Genomic DNA, 26552 nt, shown 5'->3' on the forward strand with positions numbered 1-26552 from the left:
GCAGATATAACAGCCGAACATACTTGTGACATTCTTTCTACAATGGAAATCAAATATTGTTCGGAAAGTTCTTCCCAACACTGTTGCAGAAGTTCCCACAAATGTGTTGCACTTGTAGGTTGCTTTGCTTTCACCCTTCTGTCCAGTTCATCCCAAACCAGCTCGATAGGGTTTAAGTCTGGAGACTGTGCTGGCCATTCCATGATTTGAAGCCTACTGTCTTGTTCTTTTCTTCCAAGGAAGTTCTGACATAGCCTGGAGGTATGTTTTGGGTCATTATCTTGCTGTAGGATGAACCCCTGACCAACTTGGCTTAGACCAGAGTGTATTGCATGGCACTGCAAAATGCTGTGGTAGCCCTTTTGGTTCAGGGTGCCAGTCACTTGGTGCAAGTCACCGACTCTGGATTCAGCAAAAGAGCCCCAGATCATCACGCTTCCTCCTCCATGTTTGACAGCTGGTGTCACACACTGAGGAACCATCCTTTTGCCTACTCGATGGCATACAAAAACCCTGCGTGATGAACCAAAGATTTCAAATTTTGATTCATCGGTCCATAAGACCTTCTTCCAGTTTTCAGTAATCCACTGGTGGGTGGTGCTCCATGGCCCAGGCAAGCCTCTTTTTCTTATTTTGCCATCTTAGCAATGGCTTTCTTACAGCCACTCGACCTGTGAAACCTGCAGCTCTAAATCTTCTCTTCACAGTTGAAACTGAGACTTCCTTACTTCGACCAGTGTTAAGCTGTGCTTAAAGCTGCTGTCCTGTGAGCCGCCTTTCACGCAAGCTGTTGACTCTCAGAAACTTGTCTTCCGATTGTGTTGTGGCTTTGGGTCTACCAGACCTCTTCCTGTCAGAGTTTCCTCCAGTTTCCAAGTGCCTTTTGATGGTGAGGCAAACTGTACTCACGGACACCTTGGCTTGCTTTGCAATATCTCGAAAGGAAAGACCTGCATTTCCAAGGGTTATAATGGTCTGTCTGTCTTCCTTTGTTAATTGTCATTTTCTCGCCACTATAATTGCAATATACTACTTCCTGCAGTGCAATATTGTCCAAATCATGCTTCAGAGGGTGTAGCAACACAGTCTGTTACAACACTGCTTTTATACAGACAGAGGGTTTGTAACGAATCAACAAAATTTGGGACACCTGTAGGAATTGTTTGCATCAACTTTCAAGGCTTAATTTACTTCCATTGCTGTAGAACAGCTGCAATTGCTAACCCATTACTTGTTCCCTGAAAAGAGCCTTTTTTAACAACTCTGAAATTTACATTATTTTTCAGTTTTTGGTAACCTAAACTTTTTTTTAACCTCTGGCAGTTTACCGCTTAACTTTGTACCATTTCAGGTTATTCACTGGACTTGAACTGCTTAAATTTCAGTAAAAACCGGAAAAATGGGGGTGTTCTCAAATCTCAAACTTTTGACCGGTAGTGTACAATATATATATATATATATATATATATATATATATATATATATATATATATATATATATATATATATATATATATATATATATATATATATATATATATATATATATATATATATATATATATATATATATATATATATATATATATGTATATATATATATATATATATATATATATGTATATATATATATATATATATATATATATATATATATATATATATATATATATATATATATATATATATATATATATATATATATATATATATATATATATATATATATATATATATATATATATATATATATATGCAGGTAGATAATGATGCTTTAAATCGTGTGGATTTCTTGGCCCTGGTGTCATCTTAATTGTCATTTCTAGAAATAAATGATTCCTCTTCAATATATATGATATGTCATGATCAGAATGCTACTTTCGTCTCACATATGAAATATAGCATTGGAGTCTGAATTGATAAGAAAGGGAACCAAGTGTAACAAATCCAAAGATGAACATACAATCCAAGATAATTGTGTAACACATTCAGGGATTTTCAGTGGACATTAAACTGGGAAACCCGTCTGCCAGTATTACTTGGTAGACGTTAAAGACCTCAAGGTGTCCTTGGTGAAGAGTGGATGAGCTATCATCAGCACTCTGAACAAATTTCAAAAATTCCTGCTCTAACTTACTGAGTGCACTGCATCAACGGCACAGCCGTGCCCAACACCTAATGCTGCTACCCCTTGCCAGCCAAGTGCTACATATGAAAGTAGTTGAAAGGATTTACCACTGTCGGTATGGTTGTTTTACATGATCTGAAAACACATTTCCAAAGCAAATATGTTGAGCACATGTTTTCTTATTGGACAAATCATTTGATACAAAACATTCATACTAACTCTCTTCAAAAGAGGCCTTCAGAAAGTTAAAAAAAAAAAAACATTTTTTCAAATTATCCATCTTATCAGAAACTCTCTGATATGAAAGGTGATTAAATAATGGGATACCTGTCATCTAGGATACGCATCAATCCTACCCGACATAGAAATGAATTGTTACATCCTTTCCAGGCTTTTCGTCAAACTTTTAACCTCCATTTCTTCTCGTCTTTCAGAATCCTCAGGGAATCGATGCAAATTGATACCCTTCTCTTGTCGATCCGAATGTTGCAATGCATCGCAACAAGGCATATTTTCAATTAACGGAGACATCTGAACGGCAAACCTCATTAATCTACACAAACACGACATTGGCATAAGTTGAGCTGTTGGTAGCAACATGGCTGGTGTGAGTCATTGCATTTTGATGGACCTATCAGACACAAACTTGCTCAGACCGACGGATGGCCAGAGCCTCTCTACATATGGCTCCGGCGCTAATTCATGTAATCACCCATACTGCTGATGCAGCACCATATATGCAAATGAGAATCACATGTTGTGATTTTGGTGCCAAAGAGGCATAAACACCTCAAACTGCTTGAAAATATCAGTGGCTGTGATTATATAAGCATTCTATTTCCTGTAACTCAAATGAATGTTCACAAATCCAATGTAACAACAAGAACGGCACTCAGGAGAGCACATACCTCTGCCAGACTGAACATTTTAGGTTTTGTATCCCACTGATAGGTCGGATCTGAATCCAGACCTTAACTAACATCTAATCAGCTTGTTCTTATCACCTACCCCACTCATACACCAAGTTTCATCCGAATCCATCCAAAACTTTTAGAATATCATTTTTGGCCGTAACTCTCGATGGTGAACAATCATTTGAAGAATTTGAAAGTTCTCGTATCCGGATCTTCATCAAAATCGAACCAATTGGGTCCGTATTACACACCGAACCTGTCCACCAAGTTTCGGCCGAATCCGTCCATAAATTTTGAGATATCTTGCTCCCAGTCAAACAAACGGCCAAACGGGTGAATACATAACCTCCATCCACCTTCGATAGTGGAGGTAATAGTACTATTTACAAAGGCCATATTGTGATTGTTACTCTATTACCAGAGCACAATGAAGATGCTGATACTCTGTGAATGAGGGTATCACACTAGTAGTATCAATCACATAAGTTTAGCACCTAACTGTGTTGAACAGAGTGCACTGGCATGTAGCACAAGTAAAAAAGGCCATCCTGCGTCATCAGTTAATGTTGCAAGGAGTTACAATAAATAAGCCACACATCTCTCAACCTCGTTCATTGTCTGAATGCACCTCTTAAGACGAGGAAACAACGAAACAGGTGCTCAAAAATTAATAAGGTCACATTTAATTGGACTGTTCGTGGAAACCGTAACCTTTTTTTTTATTGAAGCATTTATAAAAAAAAATGATGGCATGTATACCTTTGTTTAATACTGACATGGGTGGAGGACAAAGATAATGAATAGGTTGCAGTACTTGTACCTTTTCATCTTGTCTTTGATATTTGTGTGCTAACTGTTTGCTTGAAATGAAGAATGAGTAAATACACACTCAAAAAAAGAGAAATAATCCCCCCAAAATACAATGAATCATTGAATATACAGTATAATACGCTTCACTTTCTACACTGAGACTCTTTGTTTTCACAGCCAAGCCGGTGATCATTTTTCTTCAGGAGCTGAGTGATGTCATAGCAAAGGAGAAAGACACTTTGGCTACGTTTGAGTGTGAACTTTCGGAACCTTTTTACAAGGTGAAGTGGTACAAAGCTGGTCAGCAGCTTGAGGATGGAGACAAGTACCGTATGCACTCAGACCGGTGTATCCACTTGCTTTCCGTGTTGATTATCTGCCCTGGGGATGCTGGGGAGTACTCCTGCAGGCTGGCTGAAGATCCATCAATCTGGTGCAAAGCCCAACTTCTGGTGGAAGGTTAGATTGGTCGGGATGGTTCATTTGTTCATCTTTTTAATTTCACGTTTTTCCGAGACAATCCGTGTAATTGTAATACAAATGGCTTTTCATGTAATTTTCAAAAACTTGTGTTATTTTCATTGCTACTGATTTTTACTACGGTAATTATGCTCTCCCCAAATCTTGCATCATGGGGAAAAATTGAGATGTTACTTGTCATTACCCCACGCACATAAAGCGGGGTTTAGCAATCGGTTAACTTCTGTCTGTCTGCTGTCTGTCTGTCCATCCCATCTACAAACGTAGATTTTAATTGGATGTTATATTTTGAACAGGAATCGGAAAAACGAAACTACAGTTTATCAGTACTTTGGCTCTGAATTTTGTCTTGCACATACGCAGAAAAGAGTGAGATACATTTTTCACTCTGATTGCCTGTCAGTCAAAAAAATTTTGAAAATCATTCTAAACAGGAAGCTTCCTGTTTTTTATTTATGTCATAAAGGACACAAACAACAGTCACAAAAAACTAATGTAACTTGTTAAATAAGGTGGTATAATAGTCACTGCAAGCCTGGTGTTGGCTTTGTGGTTAGGGTGGCTGGCTTGGGACCTGAGGGTCCTGAATTCAAGCCCCTGTTGGCTGTTGAATGAACCCTTGGTAGGGTTGACTCAGCCTGTCTTCTATCTAAGGTTGGCAAAATGAGTACCAGCTTACTGGGGTAATAACCATTCAGGGTAACCAGTGTTGGAGTGGTGACATGTCCAGGACTGTACTCCTTACCAATGAAACTGCCTTGGGAACCCTACCTGCCTTATGGTGTAAAAGGAATGGTATCTCTATTATAATACCAAGCTTGTACACTAAAAACTCGGATCGCCGTCACATGATCCCTATGAAATTGCAGTGGCACTTAGCGGACATGCCGACAATGTTTGGGAAGTCTTGGCGTTCCATAGTACCACTTGCATTTTGCACAATGCGTATTTTTGTCATTCCCCGTGTACGGTCTGTCGTCTGCTACCAGCTATGTTGTACTGCTATCCCGTGCATGTGCACGGGTATCGCTAGTTATTATTAATAGCCACTGCGCCCCAACGGTGGTAAACTTCTCAAATTAATTTTTTATACAGTATATGACCTTTAAAATCTTCATTTTATTTCCATTAAATTATATACTTGAACACTGAAGAACACAAAATCGCCTTTTTATCGCTTTCAAAAACCTCCAGTTTTGCAGTACTTGCACGTGTTAAATAAGGTGGTGTATCAGACACTGCATCAACGGCGCTAAACTTCTGGAATTTTTTTTTAGACCTTTAAAATCATTATTTTATTGCAATTGAATTAAATGCTTGAACACTGCGTGGGGTAACGTGTCCGATGAACTCTCGAGATACGAACTCACCGACATAGCACCGCAGATAACATGAGGTCCTCAAGTTCTGCTTTAAAGCGCTTCATTTGAAGGCAATTAAAGAGAATAGACTGATGTGCACAGCTGCACTGAAGGGCAAAAATTAAAATGTGTACATGTTTACACATACGGTATAAATAAGTTTAAATACAGATCCCTCGGTTCATGAATGAAAACTCTTCTTCCTCAATCGTTCATCCTTCCTTCCCCCTGTGCCAAAGCTCGTGCAAGCCATGCATGCTCCACTTAATCCAGGTTATATCCTCCACAAAAACAAACTTACAGGTACATCTACTTCTTTGTTACTGTTATGTATTATTGAGAACAATCGCTCAGATTATCTGATAACCTTCTGAGTATGTCCTGCCACGGTACAGCAACGTCTCAAGTCTCCCCGAAGTCAATTCGCCCCTCGCTCATCCTCAACGCACAATAATTTTCGTTTTGACAATAATAATTGTGTAGTTTATCAAATATTCATTCGACATTGGAAATGCTTTTATTAACACCGACAGATAATGCATATATAAAATAAAAAAATGACCGTTTTTACAGCCATTTTTCCCTGCTGTGCAGGGGTTAGGCTTTTTCTTGAGGCAATGTTTTTTTATGGCCGGATGCCCTTCCTGACGCCAACCCTGGTCGCCTCTTACGACACACAGGGATATGGTATACCTATTCTAACCGGGGCATACACCGGGACCAGTACACTGTAACTCATTTCGCCGACCTCAGATGGATGACAGGCTGAGTCAACCCCCTGGTGTTAATTCAGCAGCCAACGGGGCTTGAACTCAGGACCCTGGGATCTCAAGCCACCACCCTAACCACGAAGCCAACACCAGGCTTAATAATGCATATATACTCATACGTAAATTGAAAAAAATAACTATAGTTTACAAATAAGTTCGGTGTTTATCTCTGCAGTGTCACAAAAACTATGGAAAGTAAATCTATGACTTGTAAATTTAATCGTCAATTAAAAATACTTCCCTGTGCTGCATTTAGCATGGTACTTAAACATTGCCTGAAAAACATAGAAGCATGATGACTCGTGCCACTTTTGCCATCGCCAATCTCTGCAGACTCTCTCCACGAGCGTAAGCAACCTTTATCGACAAATTGTTCATACTCTGATACCTCCTGCAAAGTAGCGTTGTGTTTCTTCAAACGAGCTCCTCCAATCCTGAGGTGTACCATCTATACACACTTCCAACAGCAAAGACTACTCTCTGTCTCCAGTCTCCCGATGCTGCGCACATCAAACATTTATTGCACCGTTTATGTAATCTTCCTGTTTTCTCCTTGTTCTGTGATTGACTCGTTTTGCAGCTATCTTTTCATTACCTATACCTGCGTTGCCTACTGACCAATCTAATCAAAAGATAAACCAGAGAGTTCGTGTCAAAGCCACCCAATGCTCGCCTGTTTATACATTTATCGTTTTTAAAAGACTAGTCTAATAATATTTTTTATAAAGCATTGCAGTGAAGTCTGATCCAAATAATTTTAAAGCAATATATGTATTTGTATATTGTAATCAGTAAAAAATAGTGTGGTAGATAAAAACATTAGAAAGGAAATAACTTGCACCAAAAACTTTAACATTTTCACGCTCACGCTGATGCTCACGCCGGGGGTATCGCTATAGCTCTCTGTTCTTCGAACAGGCGAGCTAAAAACTATAATGGCACTCGGTAGAGAACATACCTCCACCAGGCTCAACAGTTTACACTGCGTTTCCCACTGAAAGGTTGGATCTCCATCCGGACCTGAACCAAAATCTAATCCATTCGTCCTTGACAACTACCCAATTCATCCACCAAGTTTTGTCATAACTCATCCACAACCTTTTGAGCTATCGTGCTCACAAACAGACAAACGGGGCTGAAAACACAACCTCCGTCCACCTGTGGTGGTGGTGGAGGTAATAAAACATACCTCACTACCACTCTCGACCAGCCATTAAAAAAAAAAATTAAAGAACATGCACAATTAAATAAATCCAATACATTACCCCCTAATTCACTACGAACGCTATTGCAACTTTAAGCAATACCGAATACACCACGCCTGACACAAAATCACAAGAGAAAATCCTCGTAACAACTTATCGCTTATACATTAAGGGGGCGCTGAATCGACCAACACAAAATTTGGTTACACGTACAGTAATTCACAAACATTCATACTCCCACCTGGTTAACTGTTCACATATTACGTATGCACACCTTATAGCATTCACATTACATGCGAGCTGTTTCCAGCATACACAACTGCTATCCTTCATCCTAATACACCTTGCAAATTCTCCGAGCATAGATTCTGTGCAGAACAAAATTCTTAAGCATTTATCACAAATGGATGATATTTAAGACAATAAAAAAGGGAACTTTCGCCAAGGTCTTCTTTTATTTTCCATGGACATTGCAGACATTGCTTTGTCGTTCTCTTTACATATGGGAGCAAGAGTGGGAAGGGGGGCCTTGGTCTCGGAAAGACTGAGAAACACCTGGGAGCACATCAAGGATTACACGCTAGTGTGCGATTGGCCGACTCACGTGTGGCCAACTTTCAATCTGACTGAGTGTGGAATCAAAGTGTTGGGAAAAAAAACCATGTGGGAATGCACCCTGTTTCTCCATCAAGATGAATGGGGCAGAAAATCCGCGTGCAATCACCGATCCAACTGAGTGTGAGCAGGCTTTCATCCAACTCCAAGTTCCCCAAACTCCGGACCTCCTCAGGCCCCAGCAAACTTCTCCACCTCCTCTCGTTCCCCCACTCTTGCCAAAGTCCAAAATCCTTTGTTCCTGTTCATCATGGCATGGTCAAGGAGAGGAGAGGGGGGAGGGTGGTGGGGTGAGGTGGAAGTCATGGTAGTATTTCTTCCCTTGAGTCTGCTATCTCTTACATTCTCAGCTGAGCACACCGACAGAGCAATGAAGCAAGCAGAGAGACAGAGTGGTTCTTTCTGTGTGCAGGAGGCTAAGACCGCACTTATATTAAAATCAATAAACTGCATTACCGCCATTAGGTGCACCCTGCCTACATGCTTGTAACAACTGAAGATTAAACTCTCCTCCTCTAAGCATGACTGAATATTTGTACCTGTACTTGATTTTATTTAACCATAAGCATAAAAAGGCTGAAATGTTCTTTTTGATTTAATACAGTATTCCTTGACTTGCGTTTATGCAATGATTGGCATGTAATACTAAAACAAACAATTTGTTCCAAAACCTTAATCGTAGGTGCTCCACTTGAGTTTTTGAAAGAACTTGTCGATGTGGAAGTGCTGGAAGGCCACAGTGCTGAATTTGAGTGTCAGCTGTCCCGTGATGACGTCAGTGGGACCTGGTGCCATATGGGCAATCACGTGACCTTGGGTGAAAGACTAACAGAAGCAGCTCGCCGAGGCCGGTGTACTCTGATTATCCGTGACGCACGTTCTGAAGATCAGGGGATATACAGCTTCCAGGCAGGAGACAAGATCACCTCTGCATCCCTCTGTGTCCGGCGTAAGCCACATCTTTCATCGACTGTGAACGTTTCTTGCATAAAGCAATTCGGTTTAACCTCACCACTTGGCATACAAACTACCAAACAACCAGTTTTTGTTCAAGTCAAAAATGTCAATGACCTTTTCTGAAAGATGCTTCCTCTAGTTGATTATAAGTGAAAATGATAGCACTTACGGAATGTAACACTTGAACACTTTTGCAGTCTTGAACTTTGAAAAGAATTAACAAACTAAGATAGAAAGTTCCAGAAGATATCAATACCAGCAATAGTCTTTTGAAACAGTTTTTGTGCACAATTTCAGATTAAAAAAATATTTTATCAGCTTTTGACAAATGAAGTTTGGTGTGTAGCATGACCCTGTCTGTGGTCCCCTTTATTGTTCCCCAGCACGGCCAGTGGCTTTGCTCCAGACCCTGGCTGATGTTGCTGTGTGTGAGAACGAGCCAGCTCGACTTGATGTACGACTCTCTCAAGACGGACCCAAGGGTGTCTGGAAGAAGGATGGTCATGAGATTGGACCCAAGGATGATCGATATTGCACATCGACCGAGGGACCCGTTCGCTCATTGATTATCAATCAAGCGAACAAGGAAGATGGCGGTGTCTTTGCATTCTCTATTCCCGGACTGGAAGTCGAAACATCAGCAACTTTGAAAGTGCATGGTAAGTTGGAATCGGCATGATGTCACTTATTGACTGGAAAACAATTTGTCTTGTTTGAGGAATTGAGTTAAAACCTGCCAAATGTATTATGTCCAATGATACCTACCTTTAAGATGATAGCTTTGTCAGTGTTTTTAATCAGATAGGTGTACATTACATCGGTATATCAACAATACCATCACCTCTTGAGTTGAATTTTTGAAGGAGCAAGATAGTGTCATTGCTGTGGTGAGGGCATCGTATCGTAAACAATTCCAAACTAGAGCGAAGTCGATGGCATGCAATCACAAACCCCCACGCTTCCTACTAAAAGCAACATTGAAAAATGGCAAAACGTTCCACCAAGAATGACGTGATATCAAATTTTGAGTTAAAAATATCTTCTTTTGATTCCTGTGACACAAGTCCTCCACCATGAACCGAGGGTCAAATCCAAAAAAATCGTTACATGTTCCATGTGTCCCCAAATGTTGATTTGCATACACAAAGTTTCATTAAAAAAGTTATAAAATTTGCCTGTAATGGCATGTTTTTTTTGTTATTTTTACTTTATGACCCTACCCCAGGGGCCCCAGAGGGACAGGGCCAAAAATTAGACTGATCTTGCACCTTCTTGCCATGTGGTGATCATAACTACCACATTTTGTGAATTTCTGCAGAACCGCATATTAGGAGATAGTGTAACGGTCGGACAGACAGACAGACAGGTAGAGGGAGCTGATTACAATATCCCCTCATTTTGTTATTATTTTTTTTTTACAGCGTGTGGCTAAATAGAATGCTAGAAATTATATTTGTATATGACGCAGAAGGCAAAATATGATTGCTCTCACCTTTCTTTCAATCCTGCTATTTCCTGCAGTTGTTGAGGTGGTGCATCATCTTAAAGACATCACAATGGTGGAGGGTTCACGTTTAGTGCTCGAGTGCAAGCTGTCAGTGCCAGAGGTACGCGCCGGGCACTGGCTGTGGAATGGTTGTATGCTTAGTGCCTCGGAGCGTGTGCAACGCATTGTAAAGGGCACTAAGCAACGCCTTGTGATAACACGGCTGCAACTTAGTGATGCTGGACACTACAGCTTCGTTGTTGGCAAGGCACATTCAGAGTGCCAACTCTGTGTGCAAGGTAAGTACTGGACAAACAAGTAAAAATTAAAAAATAATGATGATTTTTAAAAAGCCTTGCTTGCGTTGTTTTCATAATTCAGTACTTAAATGTATGTAGTGAATTAAATCGTCAATTTTTATTGTTGCTAACATTATGTCAACAACAGTGGTTTGCTTCTCGAACCTACAATTTGCCTCAACAAAGGTCTTTCTCTCCTTCCCTTGCATTTGTCATCCTCTCCCTCCCGCATCCCATCACTCCTCTTCTCCTCCGTCCCCAATTTGAGGAATAACTAGAGAGTTCATAGAACACCTTACCCCATGCAGTGTTGACGTATATAATTCAATTAAAATTAAATAATGATATTGAAAGTCGAATAAAATAAAATTCTTGAAGTTTACCGCTGTTGTGCAGTCTCATGCGCCATCTTATACAACCTGTGCAAGTACTGTTGGACCCCGCTATTCATAGGGGATACATTCCTGGAAAATGCCGCGAATAGTGAATCTGCAAATAGTGGGCATTGTTTCAAAGGAAAAAGGGGAAATACGTTCCCAGCAGTTCACGATTCATGAGGGGAAAATGAAAAAGCCCATGAAAAACCGTGAATATGCCCACGACAAAAACACAAAAACGTGAAAAAAACCCTGCAAATACGCAAAGCACAGGACCACAAATGTCGAAGTAGTACTTTCAAAACTGGTGGTTTTTGGAAGTTATAAGAAGGTGATTTGTGTTCCACAGTGTCGAAGTATTTTGTTAAATTGAAATAAAATCAAGACTTTACAGGTCGTGTAAAAAAAAAAAAAATTCGGAAGTTTACCGCCGTTGACGCAGTGTCTTTTACACCACTGTGTTTAACACATTACATTAGTTCTTCTTGCCTGTTGTTTGTGTCCTTCATGACATCCTTAAAAAACAGTAAGATTCCTGTTTGGAATAATTTTTCGATTTTGTTTGACTGCCAAACTGGCAGACAGATGAAAAATATAATTTTACTCCTCTCTGCGCACGTGCGATCAGGATGAATTCAGAGCCAACGCACTGTTAAATGGCCGATTCGATTCACAATTTGTGTTCAAAATGTAATATTCAATTGAAATTAAGTTGTTCCTCGATCATAAACTGACATTTGTGGACTGTCAGACTGAGGCGAACCAATTACTTAACCCCGCTTTTCGCTTCGCGTGCGTGGGTAATTACCTAACTTGCGTACCATATATACAACAGTATTGGGTTTCTTAAAAAAAAAAAAAGATAGCTTCATGGCAGACAAATTTATTATTATATGAGAATTGCTTTGGTCAATGTCAGGTATATCAAATAAAAGTGAGCACAACAGGAATTAAAAGGACAGGAACCCCCCCCCCCAAAAAAAAAACAACAACTTTAAAACGTTCTTATTTTGTCATTTCGATATTCACATCTTTATTTTAGTATTGGTGATCCGCTGGCATCCCAAAGTGTGCCATCCCTCGGATGGATGTTAAGCTGGGGACATTTCTGCTTGTGTTCATGACTGGGCGTTAGATGTGGGATGTCAAAGGTCATTCACAAAGAGTAATTGAGTCATCACCAGCACCCTGGCTAAATCACAAATTTCTGCCACACTCAGTTGAAAGTCAGGCCTTGCCAGCTGGTTCATGAAAGACTTGGACAAAATTTTTTTTTTAACTTTCCTCGGCTTATCCTCAACCGATAAACGGACGAGATGGACAAGTTACTGATAGTCCAGGCCGTCATCGCACACACTCGTCCATCCTTTGTCGAAACTGCTGCGTTCACACCATTTGTACACATTTCGTACGATATTGTGCAGTCATTCTCCTGAGAATGTCACACAGTTAAGACATCTTAATGAAGCAAAACCTTATGACTCCTCACTGCTCCATGATGGTGCACTCTTGTAGCGGGGCAGCCATCTTCAAAGCAAGATTACTAGCACCACACATGGGGATTGGGGAGGTCAGGTACTAAGTGGTCAACAAATTACTCTCACCTGTTCCTGCAATATAACAGAATACAATTGTATTACACAGAGGCACCATTAGTGACAGTTAATTTTGCTTTATTTATTGACTTATCCTTACATATAAAGTATGTCCAATCATTGATGTATTTTGCACCCCTTTTTTCCATCCTGTTATCATAGAGGTTTCCATTGTCCGATGTGCTTCCGACCAAGTCTCTGATAAGTTGAAAGATGTAACCTTCGAGGTGGAGCTCTCTCATGCTGCCGTTGAGGCTCTCTGGCTCTTCGGTGAGCAAGAGCTACGTCCTGGTGAGCGGTACAGGATTCGGGTCCAAGGCACGTTGCACCAGCTCACTGTCCGGCATGTGAGTGATGCAGACCAAGGAATTTACACATTTGTTGCCGGAAAGAAGAGGTCACCTGCTAACCTCAGCATTACTGGTAGGTCATTATGATGTGCCAATTTGGAATTACATTAATATTCACATGAGTGCTAATGACTCAACATAAACTGCTTAAAGCCATGAGATGAAGAGGAAAAAATGAAGAAGAAAAAAAAAAAAGGATGAAGAGGATTAGATGTAAACACCAACCTAGCCAGAAATAGGCCGCAGTAAAGTTCAAAACCTCCGCGACTCAGCCCCGATACATCTCACACTCTCACTCTGTCTCTCTGAAATTAACGACCGGTGAACTCTCCCAGGGGCTGACAGACAGTATGGCCTAGACCCTAGAGGTACGCACACTCACCTCAAAGCTGTCTAACCTAGGTTTGAATTTTGAACCTGAGTTGTCTAGCCAAGCCCAGCTATAAACTGACATTCCAGTGTGTTACATGCAAAGTGATTCATCAATGTGTGTGCTGTCCCTCGGATGAACATTCAACTGGGTGTCCTGTCTGCCGACATTAGTTGGTGGATGTTAAGGATCTCATGGTATCCGTGAGAGGTGGCGAGCTATCGACGGCACCCTGAACAAATTACAAATTCCTGCCCTGACTACTGCTGGGAGAGGGATAGCAAACCACCTAGCATGACCCTTGGCAATAAATTGCTTCAGCAGCAACTACACTCTATAACGGAGTCTGGACATCAGATTGGAACTCTCCAATCTACTTCCTTAAGAAACCTCTTGAAGGAGTTCAAACCCACAAACCTTTGGGCCTTACCATCAGCCATGATCTCTCTTAGAACCACAAATGCAACTTGGCCTCCAACTTGGCATCATCCATAGTGCGAGTCTTCCCTTGGCAAATCCGCTTCCAACACATTGCAAGGCCTTCATCTGTGGCTTGATGGGGGTATTGCACTCTCCTTTGTACTAGCGCGACTGCCACACATCTTTCACATCTTGATGCTGTGAAGACCAAGGCCTTTAACGTCATTGGGACCTCTTGTTCTGAAGCTGAATCTCTGAGCCTATTCCTCCTGCATCACAGATGGGTCGGTGGCCTCTGTCTTTTAGTCAACTTCTTAGTCTCCCACACTCCGCCCTTTCCTTACTCTACCCCCCCTCCCTCCTTTTTTCATCCCCAGTCTGCTGGATCACTACCTTATTCCAGGATCACTAAACACCTCCACTCATTTGTTCCTTTCTTCCCATCTGAGGAACAAACTTCCACATTCTATTCAATTTCATTCTTCCCTCCAGGCCTTCAGGATTAATGTTCACCAACATCTCAGATCATCCTCAATTGAAAACCAAGACCCTTTCCACAACCATGATATTTTCTACCCCCGTTAACCTCCCTCCTCCCCCAAGCACACCTCCTCACAAATTTCCTTTTTATCTTGCCAAAACGAAGTTTTTGCAAGATATGTTAGTCAGCTTGTATGTTTTTTTTTTTGTTTTTTTTTTGTTTGTTTGTTTGACTGTAATCATGTATAAAAAATTCTGCAGAGCACAGTTATCATAGTAAATTTTTGTAACTTCGCATATCAGAGGCCTATAGAGGTCCCTTTCAGTGCACAAAATTTTGAAGGTCAAGGTCAAAGGTCAAGGTCACTTTGTCGCAAATCAGGGGAGTCGACGAAACCCCTATTTTTGAGTAATTTTGATCGGATCGTCTTCAAACTTCATGGGAATATAGTTCATGGTCTGGCCTTCAGCTGATTAATTTTTGGTGGCGATTGGCCTTGACCTTCATGGTTAGCGCCTAAGGTCAAACATATTTGACCCCAAGGTCAAATTTTCAAGTTTTAGGAACCATATCGTGTAGTACCTCAAATTGAACACCTCTGAGTGCTTTCTAGATATGTCAAGCTTGAGACATTATGACGTCATTTGGTGACGTTATGAGGCAAAAGTATATTTTTCATGGTTGCTCTGTAGAACGATAATCATCGGAATCTCTCGTAGGCAGATATTCCTCAAGGAGTCGCTCCTGGTGGATAGCAGCTCTGTTCACCTCAGTGTGGCCTCAAAGAAGTCACACGTGGTCACCTTTTGGCAAGATACGGGTCACCCTGCGGGTGACATTGGTTTATTTTTTCCTTCCTGAGAGTTTGCTTCTGGATCCATCTTGTCCAATCCATGCGTCCACCCGTACCCCTCTTTACCCCCTGCATCCCTTATTTGTCCAAGTCTCCATGTATTTTGTCCATCATCAATGCTGTTGGTGTCCCCCCCCCCACACCCCACTCTTTTGGCTGTTCCTTTTGTTTTCTTGTGTCCTGATCCATTCATTGTTCTAGCTCTTCCACGAGCCTTGACTTTGCATACAAAAATAAAAAAAAATATGTAAAAATCATCTTTCACAAACCAGCTGGCCAGGCCTGACCCGAGACTAAGTAGTTAGCACAGGAATTCCTGACTTGTTGAAGGTGCTGGCGATAGCTCACCCACTCTTCACAAAGGACACCGTGGGATCTTTAACATCCACCAACTAATTCTGCCAGATAGGACACCGAGTTTAACGTCCATCTGAGGGACGGCACACACATTGATGAATCACCTTGCCTGTGAAACACCGGGATGAGTTTATAGCTGGGTTGGGATTCAAACCCAGGTGAGACAGCTTAGAAGCGAGTGTGCAGACCTCACCTCCTTTATAATTCAAAAAAAGATTCAATTCCTCATTTTCCCTTCCCATGATATTGCTCTCTTTGAGCTCCCTTCGTGCTGTGTGCGCGCGCTTGTATCCAGCACTCACTCGCTGTGTCACCCATTCTCCCACCAAGTGTCCCCGCCACCCCATTGTGTCCCTCTTATCTACCCTGCTGTTGGTGTGTTTCTCCCCTTTCTACCGTGTTCTCCTTGTTCTGCTCTGTTCTGTGTTCTCGCTCCCCCACGAGTCTCAAATTTGTGTCCAAAAACTCCGACATTGAAACTATTTGTAATATTTGTACTCCACATTTTTTTATGATTTCAAGAGGAACTGCGGTCAAATTTCTGGCTATTACTCTTGATAATCTACATGCATTGAATTGCTTATTTCCACCAATATATAAATATGGTGTTGCCTGATGTTGGCTTAAGGGTTAAAAATTTGGCTGGCTTAAGATCTTAGGGTGTTGAGTTCAAGCCCCTGTTGTGCCAGTGAAATAACACCAGGTGGGTTGGGGTTGACTCAGCCTCTCATCCTTGTGTGGTCAGCAAAATGAGTCCTAGATTACTGGGGAAGGTAATAAGCCATTAGAGTATCCTGCATTGGAGTGATGACTGTCCAGGATTGTACTCCTTCACCAATGAAACTGCCTCGGCAGCCCTATGTCCCCCCCCCCCCTTAGTGTGACATGAATGTTTTTTTTTTTTTTAAGGAAGCCTGGTATTGGTTTAACGGTTAAGGTGGCTGGCTAAGATCTTAGGGTCTTGAATTTCAGCCCTTGCTGTCTGTTGAATTAACAGCAGGTGTTTTGGCTCAGCCTGTCATGCTCCCGAGGTCGGCAAATTGAGTACCAACTTACTGGAAACGGGGCACTGCATCAGCGCCACAGCCACATCCCCAGAAAATGATACAACCAGCAGCCAAGGGCTGCACATGATATCTAGCTATTTGTCAAGACCCTACCAGGCTCAAAGCTTGCCACAGAGCAATTGAGGAAACACAACGGAAGGTCAAAAATTAGGTCAACCAAAAGCTCAACATCAGCCAAAGGTCAACAACTAAGCTGGAATTTCTAAAATCCTCAATTTTCATCCCATTGACTTGAAATTTAAAGAGTATTTGTGGATTTGGTTGTTGAATTCAACCAACAATTATTTTTTAAGGTCAAATTTGTTTTATAGATTTTGCAAGTATCATGTCATCTTTATTCATTCATATGCAATCTATGGCTGCTTGGCTGCATCATTTTCTGGGGGCACCACTGTGCCACTGATGCAGTGTCCCCTGTTACTCGTGAGCTGGTACTCATTTTGCTGACCTCAGAAGGATTACAGGCTGAGTCAACTCTATCTGGTGTTAATTGAACGGAACAACAGGGGCTTGAACTCAAGACCCTGAGATCTTAAGCCAGCCACCTTAACCGTGAAGACAACACCAGGCTTCCAACTACTTGATAAAAGTGCAAGCCCTAAAAACATGATGTGTTGATCGTATAAAAAGGGAAGATTTATCGCCAGGTCAGGCCATGTTTGCCACCAGCTCAGAGGCCATAACACCACATGATGTATTTGGAATTGTTAAGTGGTTTTAATATGTCCTGGTCAGCTTTCATTTTCAATGGAGTTGATGTAACAATTTTACTTCACATCATAAATTACATAGATGATAAATTTATCTGCAGTTCCCATTTAGAGCACACTTTGCTTCTTCTTCTTCTTGATGCATACAAAGTCAAGAATTGTGGAAGAGGTAGAACACAGAACGGGTCAGGAAGCAACACAACAAAAGGAAGAGCAGAAAGAGAGAGAGGGGAGGGGTGTGCCAACAGCAGGGTTTCGGGATAAAACAGAGGGAGATGGATGAATCAGCGATGTGTGGAATAATGAAGGATATGGGGAGCATACACATGGTATACAAGATGGATACAGCAGCAAAATCTCAAGAACGAAAAACTGGAAATTTGGAAAGAGAGGTTTGAGGGGGTAAACGAGGGTAGAAATTATCATGGTTTTGGATGGGAGATGAACTGTCGTTATCTGTCCCGTTTTAACTGTTTATTCTCTCACCTACATGTTACTGTGTTCCTAGTTCGGTTTTATTTCAAAAATCGTGCTATTTTGTGAGTTTTTGTCGACCTTGTCTTACCGGGTTCCTTGAGGCCTGCCCATCCTTCTCCTCTTGGTGTACGATCGTTTTTATTTGTAGACCTGGGTGCGAGAAGTACTTAAGTCACATTTTTGAAAAAAAATGAGCTGGCACCAGTACTATAATCTATCATGGCCAGAGCATCATTACATTTGACACCAAAAAATTCTGAAAATAAGTCCTCAAGTCCTGTATATTGGTATATGGTCATTGTTGAATTCACTAAAATGTAGTGCAAGGAATACCCAAGTCCATAATGTTTGAGCAAGAAGTTCCTAAGTCCATGACTGTCCAATCAAAATGCTCGTATGTGTCACATGATAAGCTATGAAAATGGCAACCATGGAGGCTGGACAGCATGGTGTGAATGAGGATAACCCTGATAACAGGCATGACGGGGGAAAAAACGTAAAAAAAAAAACCCTGGAGACTGGGCTAGAAAGAGAATGAAGGATGCCAAAGCATCAGGTATGTAGTTTCTATGCATTATACTTTGCTGGTACTGAAAAAGGCACTACATAGTGTGGTGGAGTCTGCGGGCCTACGGGGAAGGGCATGGTGGTGTGGGAGTGGTCGGAGTGGTCATCATATCTGCAAGGAATATAAGGTGTGCGCGCCGCCTGAGGCGTCGTAGTAATGCTGGAGTCGTCCGGCTCGTGAGTGTGCTAATACGCAATAAAGGAGAGCCACGGGCAGAGTACGCTCGCGCTCGTGCTTGTGCACCACAGCCCGGCTCAACTGTTCCTCCGCATCGTGTCTGCCTGCTAAGCATCTTCCATTCAGTACATTACACATTGGTCATCAGCTTTTGAGCCCTCATAAAACTGTGCATGTGGCAGTACAGTGCAATGCTGTGCTGACCAAGATTCTCCATGTATTTGGATGTATGTACACTGTACAGCCGTGGTCACACTCGTGTTTTAAGTCGATTTGAATGCTGGGTAATATTAATAATTTGAATTAACTGGGTAATATTGTAGTTAACTGAGTATTTCTGCATAAAATTAAACCACGAAAGGCAAGGAGACAGCAAAAATGATTGTTTGGCAATCAAAAATGATCAATAAAGGGCTTTGTGTGTTAAAAGTACCCAAGTCCAGCCATTTTGTTGCAAAAAGTACCTAAGTCCAGGTATTTAGCCATAAAAAGTACTTAAGTCCAGGTATTTAGCCACAAAAAGTACTTAAGTCCAAAACTAATTTTCTTCATAATAAAGGATTATTTTTCCACAAAAAGGGTTTCTCTGCTCTGTATGGCCCCTGGAACCAGCAATAGGCTCCATCGTCTGCCACCTTAAAAAAGTATCTGCAGCATGTTTTGAAAACTTTAATCCTCAGTATCTCAAAAGTGTTATTTTGTGACTAAAGTACTTCTGGCACTCAGGTCTTCATTTAATTTGTATTCTCTCCCTATGACCTTCAATTCCTATTTTCCCCACTTTCCCAACGTCCCCCATCCCTCCCAATCTAAACACTCCATCTAATCTAAACATCCCTCCCAAGTTTCTTGTCCTAAATCCAAAAAAACAAAAAACTACCTTTCTCCCTGCATACCCACAAGTCCCGATCTTTTTTCATCTTCTTCCTATTCTTCTTCTTCTTCCTCCTTCTGCCGGTACACCATCTTTATTCTACTTGAGCCGACCCACTCTCGCCATTACCGTCATGATTTCTTCCTACAACTTTCCATTCCCCAATCTTACCTATTCTTCAAAAATTAATAATTTTCCTTGTATCCTTTCGATATATACACATTCCTGTAACCACGTGTCTCTCTCCACCCTCTTCCTGATATTTTTCATCGACCCAACAGCTTCACTCTGCGTTTATAGTTCCAAATTCACTACATCTCGACAATTTTATTTCAACCTTCCCTTTTCCGAATGTTACGCAATCCTTATTTAAAATGAATTAATTCACTTTTGACTATGCACCTCCCATAGCCACGTGCTTCTCCTGTAACCACGTGATCTGTTTCCACCCTCTGGGTTTACCGATCCAAATTCACTATTCACCTCACAATTTTTTTTCCACAACATTTCTATTACCTAATCTGATGAAAACTCTCTCAAATATTAATAATAATCTATCTATAATTCCAGCAATCTCTGTGTTTGTGTCTGTCTGTTTGTCTGTCTGTCTGCGACCGCAGTTTCTCGACGACCGCCGGGCCGATCCATTGAAACTTGCCAGGAATATTGTCGGGGACCCGCGGATGTGCCTTTTCGAGGTTTGATATCGATCGGACGAGCGGTTCCCAAGTTACGACCATTTTACTGCTTTTTCAGTGTTGAAAAGGTGAATATATGGCAGCTGAAGGTGTTGTTCCACCTTCTCACCTTATCATGCCAATTTTTTTCCCAAATTGTTAATAACCGGACGACCACCGGTCCGATCGGATTGAAACTTGCCAGGAATGTTGCTGGGGACCCGCGCATGTGCCTTTTCGATGTTTGATATCGATCGGACGAGCGGTTCCCAAGTTATGGCCATGTATCTGTGAACCAATGACAGGACACGGTGCTATGACGTCACAATTCGTTTATTTAATTATTATTATTTTTTTTTTGAAGGATTGACCCCACAATTTTTCTTCTTCGTTTGGTATGACGTCACAATCGACAATGGGGACCTGGGTATGTGCCTTTCTCTGGGTATGTGCCATACCTGGGTATGTGCCAAACTCCCAAGGTTTGATTATTATTCAAATTATTAATTAATCCCAAGGTTTGAATTTTCCCGAGGGAAACAGTTGTTTCCCAAGGGTTTGAAAGCTGTTTTTTTTCCAAGGTTGGAATTAACCGTTGTGCTTGGTAGACATTTGTGAATACATTTACAGAGAGAGGGACAAGAGAGCAGGGGGAGAGAGGGTGAGGGGGGGCAATAGAGGGGAGGGGGGACAGAGGAGGAGGTGAGAGGGGGGCAAGAGAAGGGAGAGAGGAGGGGGTGAGGGGGGCAAAGGGGGGCAAGAGAGGGGAGGGAGAGAAGGGCGAGAGGGGGGCAAGAGAAGGGAGAGAGAAAGGCGAGAGAGGGGGTTGAGAGGGGGGCAAGAGAGGAGGGGGGACAGAGGAGGGGGAGAGGGGGCGAGAGAAGGGAGAGAGAGGGGGGGAGAGGGAGTGGGGGAAAGGGGCGGCGTCACAATTCTTCTTCTTCATTTGATATGACGTCACAATTGATGCTGGGGACCTGATACTGCAGGCACGAAGCTGCACATACTGGCACGCCCCTACGGGCCCGCACTAGTAATAATAATAATAATAATAATAATAATAGTAACTAGAACTGCCACTTTATAACTGCTGGCAGTGATGATTGGGTACCCGTACACGACACCTTTGATACGACGTGAGACTTAAACGACGGTCGCAAAGTTTCGCGACGATAGGATGAGCGGTTCCGGAGAAAACGATATTTAATGTTGTTCTTGAATCCGACGTAGCTGCCAAACCGTGTGACCTATCGATTAGAAATTAACAAACTTATATTCACCTCTCGTGTGCGATACGTACGTGAAGTTCCCCCTCGTTCTGACAGGCCGTTCTGGAGAAGATGTTTGAAGGTTTTAGGGTAAATTTGACGTGGCCGCCAAACCGTGTGACCTATCGATTAGAAATTAACAAACTTGTGAAAGGATGTCTTGGGGAAAGTGTGCATGAATTTTTGCCTCGATCTGTCCGGCTGTTCTGGAGAAGAAGATTTTAAAAATGTATTAATTTTCAATCCAAGATGGCTGACGAACCATGTGACCTATGACATCACAAATTTATATTCTGCTTCAAACCGTGTATTGGAACACGTCTGTCAAGTTTAGTGTTAATCGGAAAATGTGTTTTTCTATCCAAGATGGCCACCACACAATGTGACTTGTGACGCCATAATTTTTAGCATGTCTTATTTTCGCACATCATTATTTACTCTTCTTATTCATTTTTTACTCTTCTTCTTCATTGTTTTACTCTTATTCTTCATTTTTTTACTCCTTCTTCATTTTTTTACTCTTCTTCATTTTTTACTCTTCTTCTTCAATATTTACTCTTCTTCTTCATTTGTTTCTTCTTCTTCATTATTTACTCTTCTTCATTATTTGCTCTTCTTCATTTTTTCTCTTCATTTTTTTCTTTTCTTCTTTTGTTACTCTTCTTCTTCTTTTGTTTTATTCTTCTTCTTCTTCATTTTTACTCTTCTTCTTAATTATTTACTCTTCTTCATTTTTTACTCTTCTTCTTCATTTTTTTTACTCTTCTTCATTATTTACTCTTCATTTTTTTACTCTTCTTCTTCATTTTTTACTCTTGTACTTCATTATTTTCTCTTCTTCTTCATTTTTTCTCTTCTTCATCAATTTTTACTCTTCTTCCTCTTCATTTTTTCTCTTCTTCTTCAATTTTTACACTTCTTCGTTTTTTACTCTTCTTCTTCATTTATTCTGCTTCTTCATTTTTTTACTCTTCTTCTTCTTCATTTTTTACTCTTCTTCTTATTCATTATTTACTCTTCTAAATTAAAATTAAGAGAGCTCGGCGTTGTTCGTCTTCTTCTTGTTCTTCTGGTGAAGGCAAAACCTTTAGGACGCGGCTCTTGGACACATTTGTCCTCGTTAACAAATGTGCAGGCATGGGGCTAGATTATAGTAGCCAAGTCTTGCTTCGATAGGTTATGTGGTTCCAGAGAAAACATTATGTAATATAATTCTTGAATCCAACATGGCTGCCAAACCATGTTATCTATCAATTAGAAATTAACAAACTTGTGAAAGGATGTCTTGCGGAAAGTGTGTGTGAATTTTTGCCTCAATCTGTCCGGACGTTCTGGAGAAGAAGATTTTAAAAATTTAATAATTTTCAATCCAAGATGGCAGACGAACCACGTGATCTATGACATCATAAATTTAAATTCTGCTTCCAATCGTGTTGTGGAGCACGTTCGTGAAGTTTCGTCTTCATCGGACAAAGTGTGTTATTCTATCCAAGATGGCCGCCAAACCATGTGACATGTGACGTCATAATTTTTAACGTGCATGCAGGCATGGGGGTAGATTATATTGGCCAAGTTTCGCTTCGAAAGGTTATGTGGTTCCAGAGAAAACATTTAATATAATTATTGAATCCAACATGGCCACCAAACCATGTGACCTATCAATTAGAAATTAACAAAGTTATATTCAATACTCGTGTGCACGATCCAGACCTCGGCCTTTGATAAAACATGATACATGAGATGACAAAAAAAATTATATTCTGCTTTCAACTGTGTAGTGGAACATGTCTGTGAAGTTTCGTGTTAATTGGAAAAGGTGCGTTTTTCTATCCAAGATGGCCGCCAAACTATGTGACTTGTGACATCATAATTTCTACCATGTATGCAGACATCATGGGGGATGACATTTGCAAATTTTTGCTTCGATAGGTTAAGCCGTTCCAGAGAAAACATTATTTAATATTTTTCTTCAATCCAACATGGCTGCCAAACGATGTAACCTATCAATTAGAAATTAACAAAGTTTTATTCCCTACTCATGTGCAATAGGTATGTGAAGTTTCCCCTTGATCAGATCAGCCGTTCTGGAGAAGGTGTTTGAAGGTTTTAGGGTAAATTCAAGATGGCCGCTAAACCATGTGACCGATAAAGAAGAAATTAACAAACTTGAGAAAGCACCACATGGGGAATATATGTGTAAAGTTTCGTCTCAATCTGTCTTGCCGTTCTGGAGAAGAAGCTTTTTTAAATTTATTCATTTTCAATCCAAGATGGCTGCCGAACCATGTGACCTATAGCTCCATAAATTTAAATTCAGCTTCCCATCGGGGATCCAAACAAGTGTGTGAAGTTTCGTATAAATCAAATAAGGTCCGTTTTTCTATCCAAGATGGCCACCAAAGCATGTGACTTGTGATGTCATAATTTTTACTATGAATGCAGACATCATGGAGGATGACAGTTGCAAATTTTTGCTTCGATAGGTTATGTGGTTCCAGAGGAAACATTATTTAATATTTTTCATGAATTCAACATGGCTGCCAAACCATGTGACCTATCAATTAGAAATTAACAAACTTATATTCCCTACTCACGTGCAATGTGTTTGTGAAGTTTCCCCTTGATCTGACGAGCCGTTCTGGAGAAGATGTTTGAAGGTTTATGTTAAATTCAAGATTGCTGCCAAACCGTATGACCGATCAATAAGAAATTAACAAACTTGATAATGGACCTCATGAGGAATGTGTGTGTAAAGTTTCACCTCAATCTGTTTAGCCATTCTGGAGAAGAAGATTAAAAAAAAAAAATTCCCAAAACAAGATGGCTGCCGAACCAACTGACCTATGACGTCATAATATTTTTTTTTTCTACGGTGAATTGTTGTGCAGATGAGGCTCAAGAAATTTCAGATTTTTCCGATGCAGCGTTGTACCTAACGAATTTTGACCGGCACACCTCTTGAAAAATTACCCCTGTTCCCCATGAGGAGCTTATTAAAATTTATGAAGCGAAAACATTTTTACCCTCGAAAGTTTCAGAGATACAGAGGTCCAAAGTTTTTCGGTTTTTTCAAGATGGCGCCCGTACTACGTGACCGATGACGTCACAATTACCACTTAAGTTTGCTATCAAAAAAGATACATACTATGGTGAAAATTTCGTGTCAATCGGACTTACCGTTCCTGAGAAAATGATTTTTAAAGCGAAAGAACCCGCAAAATTGCCGGCGGAAAAATATAAATGATAAAAAATAAGGAAATAAACAGAAGAAAAACAATAGGGTGCCCTGTCAGAATGACAGGGTACCCTAATAATAACGATCTCTTATAATGCTTCATCTTCCTCTTTCACACGTGTGGTACTCTTTACTGTATCATAATGCACTACTCTTCTACTATTTCAACAGACTGCTCTCAATTCGACCTTTCATTCATACCCTGTCTAAAAAATCCAACTGTTACAGTGGGTTTTTTTTATCTCCATTCTCTAAATTCACCTTCATTGCATCGATCAAGAAATGTCTTTAATCGCATCGCTGACCTAAAAAAATTTAAAAGCCCAGTTTGCAATAAATGTTCGCTTTCCATCAACCATTCTTTTTTTCCCCACTTCGGTGCCAACTCACCCCTCTCACCCCTCCCTCTCAGAGCAACCATCACACTCTTCTCCCTCCAAGCCTCCCTCTCACCTTTCTCAAAAACTTCCCCTCACTTTTCTCCCTCAACACTCCCCACTCACCCTTCTCGAACCAGTCACCCCCATCACTCACCCTTCTCAAAGTTGCCCGCCTCTCATCCACAAAGCTGCCTGCTTCCCCTTCACTCTCACCTCCTGTCTCATCACTCCACCTCCTCAACTGCCTTCTGCCCCCTCTCTTGCCCCCCCCCCCATTCTCCCCCAGCACCATAGAGCCTTTTCTCCTCCTTATCCAGCCCCGTACCCTAGCTATTCTGCAATCTCCCACACTCTTTCAACAACTCTCCTTACCTCCCCCCCTCCTCCCTTGTCCGACCCTCCCCCCTCCCATCCACTGCAACCAAAGCCTCCTTCCTTCCCTCTTCATCAACAGTGAGGACCTCAAATATCCGAGGCCTTCGCTCAAACCTTACAGATATTTCCATACAGGTTGCCACTGACAAACCAGACCTAATCTGCCAAATAGAAACTTCCTCCCTCAAGATGTCTCTGACTCCCAAGTATCTCTCCCTGGTTACTCCCTCCTCCGGTATGACAGACCTGAGTCTCGTCCTGGTGGAGGAGTTGCTCTCTTCTTCAAAAACACTATTCCTTATTCTCCATGCACTGCCCTCACTCCCCCACACTCCCAGGATTACCTCTGGCTATGGCTTCCCATCCACTCCCACCTCATGGTTATGTGTGTACTGAACCGTCCACCAAACAGTGATGACTCCATCTACACCTCACTATCCGAAAACATGGACCAATTTCTATCTTCTCATCCAAACTCTCTCTTCCTCAGATGTGGTGACGTCAATTGTCATCATGCCAGTTGGCTAGGCATGGGTACCTCTCTCACCTGTCATGGCACTGCAGCAAAAGCTTTCTGCGACTCAATGGGACTAACTCAATTGGTCAATTTCCCGACCCGGATCTCAACCAATGGTACTCCATCTCCTCTGGATGTGATTTTGACAAATTTCCCTGAAAATATCTGCTGTTTCTTCCTCCGCTCCAATTGGTTATTCTGACCACATGCTTGTCAAAGTGGTCATCTCTCTGGTTGTTATCAGAGGACCACCTCAGCACCGTCGAGTCTGGCATTTCACTCAAGCCGACTGGCAGGGTCTCCAAGCAGCCATCAAACTTCTAGACTGGTCTCCCATCTCTACTTACTCCAGCATCAACTCATCCTGGGAATTCTTTCAAAGAAATCTGCTCTCCCTTT

General features: G+C 41.3%; 1 protein-coding gene across 1 annotated transcript in view; it reads left to right on the plus strand.

Moving 5' to 3' along the window:
- Window positions 1–26552, plus strand: part of LOC147029450 (titin-like) — a 146814-nt gene that overhangs the window by 114320 nt on the left and 5942 nt on the right. The window contains exons 16-20 of the mRNA XM_085872499.1: window positions 4030–4311; window positions 8966–9232; window positions 9624–9899; window positions 10762–11025; window positions 13160–13420. Coding sequence (XP_085728625.1) covers window positions 4030–4311; window positions 8966–9232; window positions 9624–9899; window positions 10762–11025; window positions 13160–13420 — 1350 coding nt within the window. The remainder of the gene's footprint in view (window positions 1–4029; window positions 4312–8965; window positions 9233–9623; window positions 9900–10761; window positions 11026–13159; window positions 13421–26552) is intronic.

This window comes from Eptatretus burgeri, chromosome 3, assembly GCF_056783735.1.
Source record: "Eptatretus burgeri isolate ZD-2024b chromosome 3, Ebu_testis_v1, whole genome shotgun sequence".
NCBI lineage: Eukaryota > Metazoa > Chordata > Myxini > Myxiniformes > Myxinidae > Eptatretus > Eptatretus burgeri.